The sequence below is a fragment of the Ammodytes marinus genome (assembly GCF_949987685.1).
Source record: "Ammodytes marinus genome assembly, chromosome: 14".
Taxonomy (NCBI): Eukaryota; Metazoa; Chordata; class Actinopteri; order Uranoscopiformes; family Ammodytidae; genus Ammodytes; species Ammodytes marinus.
The window spans coordinates 10,483,034-10,490,915 of NC_137218.1; the positions used below are offsets into that span (position 1 = coordinate 10,483,034).

Below are 7,882 nucleotides of genomic sequence, written 5' to 3' on the forward strand. Positions count from 1 at the left end.
GATATTGCTTTTACATATAACCTTTGTTTTCATTTTTCTTGTTTCCTATCCTTCATAAAATGTATGGGAACATGTTTCTACTTCATCATTGCAGCAACACAACCACCGTCTTCATCACCATTGACAGTAAGTTAATTGGCTCTGCTGATGAGTAAAAAACCTACCCATACATTATGTATTGTCACTGGTGATGTAAAAATCTTCTTTTCAACATGAACAAGCCACTTAATGTCTGTACTTTTACTGCATTCAAGTGGCACATGAGTGTAATCTAAATGGATTACTTAATTCCTATAGGGAGGCATATGTGCAGTGTCTAAACCCACCAGCATGAATAATACAAGTCGGAGCATGGGTCTCTGCTCACACAGTTCATCCACTCCTACTTCACTGCCTCTATGATCCCTTGTGACTTTCCTCTGCACAACATTGCTGCATGTTCTGTATTGTTGTGCATGTGTACAACTTCCATGTATGTTTCAATGCTTTTTTTTTCCCCTCGCTGAATCTGTTGATAAGTGAAGCAGGTTGCTGCCAAGTTCTTCAGGTGGGAAAGAGGTGGCCAGGTGGAAGGACATGGCCTAATGAAAGGGATATAACGAATGAAATAGAGAATGACAGTGATGGGTGAAAATATTGTGCCACCTAAAAGGAGGCAAGGCATAAACAGTCTAATGGCTAAAGTACTAAAGGACAGTCTGATGAATGAAACATGAATGAGTTGTACCTCCTTTGTCATATATATGTGAAAGTTAAAGGGAGTGACTTGCATTGGGAGCATTTGATTAAATTACAAAACAAAAATCCACAGAGCCCTTTGTTCATATCTGACTGCTTGAAGGTAGGAAGTCAACGATTCTGGAGATTGCTTGTTGTCAATTGTTTTGGTCAAAATCAGTAAATATCTCCTCCCAATCCGCTACCTGAACTGACCATGTGTGCGATGAAAATCCAGTGTTAATACACAGCCTAATGGCTCTGATAATCCAGCAAAATACTACTTGCCTAGCACCAAACTGAAAACAGACAACGTGACTACCTGGTCAACACTGTGGAGTGTTTAGCAGCGAACGAGACATTTTCCCTCAGGACTGCACCTTTCCACATTCGGTTATTAAATAGGCAATGAGTATTCCTTACCGTACTGCAACCTAGGTCAATTGGTATGGTTTAATGCATTTTAAATCATATTCCGAACAATTTTTTTTAATGAGATGAGAGAGATGAGTCTAGATTGTCAATTATAGTCAGACCAATGTATCATCTATCCTAAGCAGTGAGAATAAATCAATATTAACATTATAGCCTAGCTTTCCTCATACATTGTATTCGTTGCAGCACCATGTGAAATACTTGCTGAATGACAATTGAGTTGGACTCTGCTCTGTCCATGATGTAATTCAAACAGCTACTGAACAAATGTACTGGAGACTAAGGGAAGATTAGGATTTATTAATATATGTTATTTACTGTACAGGGAGTGTACGTCCTCACAAGAGACATCCTAAGTGAACAAGTATGTCCATGCCTGCCCTATATGCTAGCAGGCTTAATATAGACTGTTTGACTAAGAAGGGGACACTGACACGGTCAGCTCCGATGGACTTCAGTGTCTAACACTTTTAAAGCAGTAGTGTTTGAGTACTGCACTTTACCTTCTCAACCTACTCAAGAATCTAGGTTTGTAAGATCAGCCATTGCACATTTACTAAGTAAAGCAACGTTTTGCTTATTTGCATTTGCAGTTTATTGTTCATGTCGGACAACATCTAAACCAACCAACAACAGCTCTTTGGAACTAAGTAACAATAATACAATAAACCATTACTTGTCTATTGAACACTTCATCACCCGGGATTACATCTCTGGGGGCTAAGGCCAGTCCCCATTTGCTCATTAGTTTACGATGAGCTTTAAAGACAGTGAGGAGACAAGTGTAATAGTTTGACAGTGGCTTCATAAATTCACACATTTTAATTGTGTTAACCACATTTCTCTCTATTTATGTCCTCCACCCACAATTGGAATGTGTTTGTCTGTGAATCTTCACACATTGCCTCAACACTCCCTTTAGTTACTATGCAACCATCATGGAGCAGGGCAATTTGAGTGCTGACAAAGTCTGCAGTGATTAACCCTTGTGTATCATTCTGGCAAAACCCGATCAAACAAAAGTGACAATAGAGTCACTGTGTCCTTTCAAGGAGATAAACATAAAGTTGCCCTCATAATCTTCAACGATTAATTATACCGACTCATCCATCTATTGATCTGTATAATTAACAGAGTTGACTAAGGTGATGTTTTTCCTCCATTGCCTTTAAATACTGGGCATTAGATGTTTTAAATACATGCCATGAAAATATGTTTAAATCATATTGACTTAATAGTTTAGCTGACGTTAAAGCCTCATCAATTTAAAAAAGTTCTGGCCACATCAGCAATATAATATTGAAGGCTGCTGTGAAATAGATTTAGACACGACAGATGCAGACTTAATATCATTTTAAAGCTCTCAGGTCCAGATGAGATATCATGCAATACCACACAAGTGCCTCCCGCAATCTTTCTTTCCTTTTATTATCGTATGGCAGGCAATAATCTTTTGTCTTTCAGCCATCATCCATTATAATGTATCACATTTGTATAATATATCACAGGCCCTAGTTTTTCAGAGCAATCTCAATGCATTTCACTGCAGACATTCCATCCGCGATATCATCTGGTGAGAAGTGGAAATAGCTGGGCCCTTAAATGGGGGTGGTGGTCTGAATTTCACAGTACCTCTCCAACAATCAATAAGCTCCTCTTGACCTTTTTGGGCGTCAATAATGGTATTTCTGCCTTTTGGAGGAGCATACGAACTTTAGCTCATCCTCAGACGGCAGTATTTCTCCCCCCTGTGAAAACTGTTGGCTTAGGATTCAAGTGCTCGGGATCTCCACAAAGAGCAAATAGTCAGACTTAAATGGCAGTGGAGAAAAGTGCACAACGGAGAATTGCTTGCAGAAAAGAAATTGAAGCAAATCATCCCAATGCCTCTACATGCCCCTGGAACATAGCATTGTCCCATTCTTTCCTTTGGCTGCAGCGGATGAAATAAAGCCTGTGAAGCCGCTTGCCTTGGGTTGAATGTATAACATGACATTGGTATTCATTGTGTGTGTCCCTCTCTGTATGTCCACCTCTGAGTTACGCAGAATGAACCCTCAGCAGCGCTAGGTACATGACCTTCCCTCCACACCAGCACTGCTTCTGGCTCTCCACATGTTAACTTGTTAATGTCAGAGCTCCCCCCCACCCCCACCCCCTCTATCCCTCTCTCCCTCTCTCTCTCTCTCTCTCTCTCTCTCTCTCTCTCTCTCTCTCTCTCTCTCTCTCTCTCTCTCTCTCTCTCTCTCTCTCTCTCTCTCTCTCTCTCTCTCTCTCTCTCTCTCTCTCTCTGTCACATATGCAGAGGTGAAAAACGTGACCCCTATAGGTCTAACACCATCATATCCTTTCCCTTTTCACCCTGGAAGGCTTGGGACTTGGGAGCGAGTGACCTTTAATGGGTATGTAATGAACACCAGCCACAGCCTCCTCATTCCATGTCTGGCTCCGGGCCTAAGTGACATGTAATGTAGTTTTCCACATGGTATATGACTCAGCAATGCCAGCGACTGGTGCATAGTTTTAACCTCAGGAAGGTCACTAGAATCAGTCACTACCTTTTCGAGTCTTGCCTTTACATCTCCTACGAGGAACTTTTAAATGTTTATGAAACAGTCTAATTTTTCCTCTGATGATCATATGACCTGTTACAGCAAACAAGACAATCAGTGAAAACAACGCTATTATTACAAAGTTATCAATGCTTTTACATTGGTCCGATCTCCTAGGACTCAGACAAAACTATTTACGTCTGGTTCAAAGTGAGCTAGAGGCCGAGCTTGTTTCTAAATGGGTTTTGGCTATGTGACATTAGTAACGACGTGCTAAAACAAATGGTTTAAGATGGAACTCCCTGCAGTTCTTTATTTTAATGGCCACTCTGGAAATATCAAATAAATATACTATGTCATCGCCCGTTCATGTCTCTGCTTTTAATATAAGGCTTTTTCACAGAGAGCAGCGGTGGGTGGTGAGAATATAATGTTAATGCACACCAGCAAGACCGGCTGTCTGGCCCTGCCATAATGGCTAATAGCACTGTCTGTTGGACACATCCCTCTGTGACATCTTTCCATTATCCCCAACCCTGTCCCTTATCTGTTCTCTAAAGAAAGAATGCAGGGAAGTTCAATCCCTCCCCAAAATAAGTGTCAGACAGAGGGCCAGCTGGGGGAAAGGAAATGGAAGAAAGGAAAGTGCTTCTACACCAGCTGCTATCCTGAAAAGTGGTTACATTCATAGGAAGGGTAGCAGATCAAAGATGCCCAAAACCATTACGCACACAAGTGGCCTCTTCTTTTTATGGGACACCAATGGGTCAGGTGGTAATGACTCCCCCTTTCACACTGGAGGCTGCTTAGTGGTCCAAAAGTGACAAAGGAATGGGATGGTGAAAGAAGCTAGGCGCCACTGGCTTTGTGTATTTGGATGAAGAGTGCAATCTTTTTGTTTTGCCATGTGAGTGGGTGGATGTGGGCACAAACCCCAGCCCTGTTGTACTTCCGGGCAGGATATGTGTGGATAAAACTTTTTTTCTGAAAGGTATCACCCAGATGAGATGATAGAAAAGGAGAAAATATTAAACCAAATCTTTGGAGTTTTTTGCTGGCTCAGTTGTAGGACTACTGTGAACCGTAAACTTGCAGCACCTTGGTAAACAATCTTGCTTTTGCTATTCTCTTTTGGATTTCACTTTCTACTCCATGCTACTGAAAAGCACGAAAACCCCAAATGTCAAAATTGTTTTGAAGCCTAGCACAATTGTGTGGTCCTTTACAATGAATACATCCCTGCTTAGATTTTTTGCTGAGATAAAGACTGTCAGAATTGATTTTTTATAGCTTGTGTATTAGGCGATCTGGATGAAGATACAAACAATCTATTAATAATACTTCAGTATTTGATTCCTCAAAATAAAGCTTATGTCCACACTAAATATACATGCATTCCTTGCAGGCACCCTTTATAATTCACACACACACACACACACACACACACACACACACACACACACACACACACACACACAAGCTTTCAAGCTCCTGCATTTGTTTCACAGGGGAGAATATGCCTTTAATTAAGAATTCAAGGCCAATGTTGAGTGGGGAAGGCTCTATGGACCTGCATTGTATGTGTGTGCTTGTGTGTGTGCGTGTGTGTGTGTGTGTGTGTGTGTGTGTGTGTGTGTGTGTGTGTGTGTGTGTGTGTGTGTGTGTGTGTGTGTGTGTGTGTGTGTTCATGTATAGGGCTTACAGTTGTGCAGGTTTTCTGCATAAATACATGCAAATGGACATGGCTTCATCTGTTTCCTCATCTCATCTGGGCACATCAACATTGTCTCCAGGAGCACAAACATCAACAACAACAACATGCGGAGCGGGCAGTCTTCCGGGTGCTGCTGCCCAATATATTCCAGCGCTTCATCATTCCCTGACATCACAACATGACTCACATCAGAGCCAGTAGCACCAAAACAACTGCAACACAACAGGACCAAATGCACAAAGCACATGTAAATGTAAAACCTGCTCCATCCATAGAGGTCAGACACGGAAAGAAACAATGTCACAATAGGGGGAAAAATATGAAGATGAAAATGAACCTATATGAACCGTATTCATATAACAATAAATATACATTTGTGTTCACCTTGTCAACTGTATCATTAGTGTCAACAGCGACCTTCCTCGATGATAGAATGCAGCCTTGAGTTTCTCTGGGAAAACGGAGGCGCAGGTCTCACATCTCATCACTAGGAGGTGCACTTGTATGTAGCAAAACTTAAATATCCACTTCTCACATCCACAGCTATCAAACTTCTACCCCTGTCACTATTTCCAGTAATGAACCTACAAAGACAATGTCAAACAGTTCGCATGATGCAACATGCATATGTCAGTGTGACATATTTCCAAGTTTAATAGGCTACCTGGGCAAGTATTATAACTTTCCCTATATATAGAAGGAAGTGTTTGGATTGATTTATTTTAATTTTTACTCCCACAAATCATTGATTTTGTGAAGTTAGTGATGCATGGCTGTGCAACTGCTCAACCTTCTGTATATAACGAAAACAAAGCTTCCATCGAATTCAATCCATTTCCCCAAACACCCAGAGGAGTTGAAGTTCTGCCATCAACCCCAACACAGAACGATCATTGCCTTCACATAGATCTGCATTTAGGGGTTCCCCCAGTGGTTTGGGAGGGTATTTCCCCACTCATAGGTTTATCAATGGTAGGGATTATTGGTCCATGATGGTCACCCATTGTCAAAAGAGAAGGTGATAACGGCCTACTTACCATATTGACTTCTGATACCATGTCTATGCTGGCTATGTCTATGTTCATTCCCACTCCAACCGGGGGACCTGGGACAGATCAAAACAACGGTAAGCAAGATACTGTACATCAGGTTCAGCCTGTATGATTGATTGACATATTTGAGCCAGAACAGGGTTAAAAAGTGTGATGAGAACACAGAGTAACAGTTATGAATGTAGCTGTTGTCAGCCGCAAACATAGTTCAGTTTTCATTTTGGGGTGGCAATAGGTGCGCCGAGCTGCGGTCAAAGTGCTGCTTATTCCCTTAAAAGTTGTTAACAGTAAATCATCCAGCCCCAAACATATTTCTGCCGCGGTTTTAACACCTGAATTGGGAAGTGGACATAAACAAGACGAGGCACTTGTTTGCGTAAAATTCCAACAGACGCGCACTGGGGGCTGATAGCCACTGTAGTGATTTTTCCATTTGAAATAAACGAGCTCGTGTATTCTATTGTCCAAATCCATCCCTCGGCCACATCACTCATGTGTTTCCCCCCATTATGTCCGGGTTGTTTTGACACATTTGGCTCCAACTAAAGCAAATCTAATGTAATAGACTGTGGCAACTACAGAAGCCGATTGAAATGTCTATTTTACTTTCCGAAATTGCAAACATAATTGAGTTATTGGCGGTTGCAGAGGGCGATTTAAACACTGAACTATTATACAGGCTGACAAGGCGGCAACTCGGTACAGAGTTGGTGACAATACGAGTTAATTTACCTCCGAAATCTGGCCTCAATCGTATATCATAACCTTTCAACAGTCTATCCACGGTTTCTTTGACCACAGACATATTGCTAGGGTCATTGGCACTATGAAAGAGACAAAAAAAGAGAGAAAGAGTGAACAGCAGATATAAATACGAGACATTCTTGAATCGGAAAGTGTGTAAGTATTTCACATGCCGTCTGTAGCACAGTAACACTTTGTACAAATGAGTGGAGCATCCTCCGAGCCTTTCACTTACCTTTGGACGCACACCACGGCCACTACGAGGGAGAACAACCAGACGCAAAACAAAATATGTTTTCTTATTCTGAACACTGCCATACTAATTGTGTGTCTTTTTCTCTTTTAGTGAAGACGGACGAGGTCCAACTTATTCTTGTCAGTGCAGTAATTCCAATGCCAGGCGCATGCGTATTCCCGACCACAACATCAAGAAGCAGGCAGCGCTGCCGCTGCTGATGGTAGTGGCAGATGTAGTATACCCAGCCACGGAGGAGATTTAAAGGAGAACCAAGACTATGAGTGACTCGGTCGGCACGCGGGGGTCTCCCTGGTTTCCTTACCACCGCTGTGACATGCTTTTAGAGGAGGTAATTGTGCCCGGAAAGTTGGTGGTTCGAATCCGCCGGGAAGAGGTTGAAAATGTGGGTGGGGTTGGCTGTCTCTCCGTT

General features: G+C 42.0%; 1 protein-coding gene across 3 annotated transcripts in view; it reads right to left on the reverse strand.

Annotated features, from left to right (window-relative positions):
- Window positions 1–7,532, reverse strand: part of gabrb2b (gamma-aminobutyric acid type A receptor subunit beta2b) — a gene marked incomplete at both ends in the record, with an annotated part of 56,157 nt that extends 48,625 nt beyond the window's left edge. For 2 of the 3 annotated variants that reach the window (XM_080040608.1, XM_080040607.1), the window contains 2 exons: window positions 6,456–6,523; window positions 7,203–7,293. In XM_080040608.1, coding sequence (XP_079896734.1) covers window positions 6,456–6,523; window positions 7,203–7,275 — 141 coding nt within the window. Of the gene's footprint in view, window positions 1–6,455; window positions 6,524–7,202; window positions 7,295–7,449 lie in introns of those variants that run through there. The other variant, XM_080040606.1, reaches the window with a different exon arrangement.
- Between the last annotated feature and the right edge of the window lie 350 nt (window positions 7,533–7,882).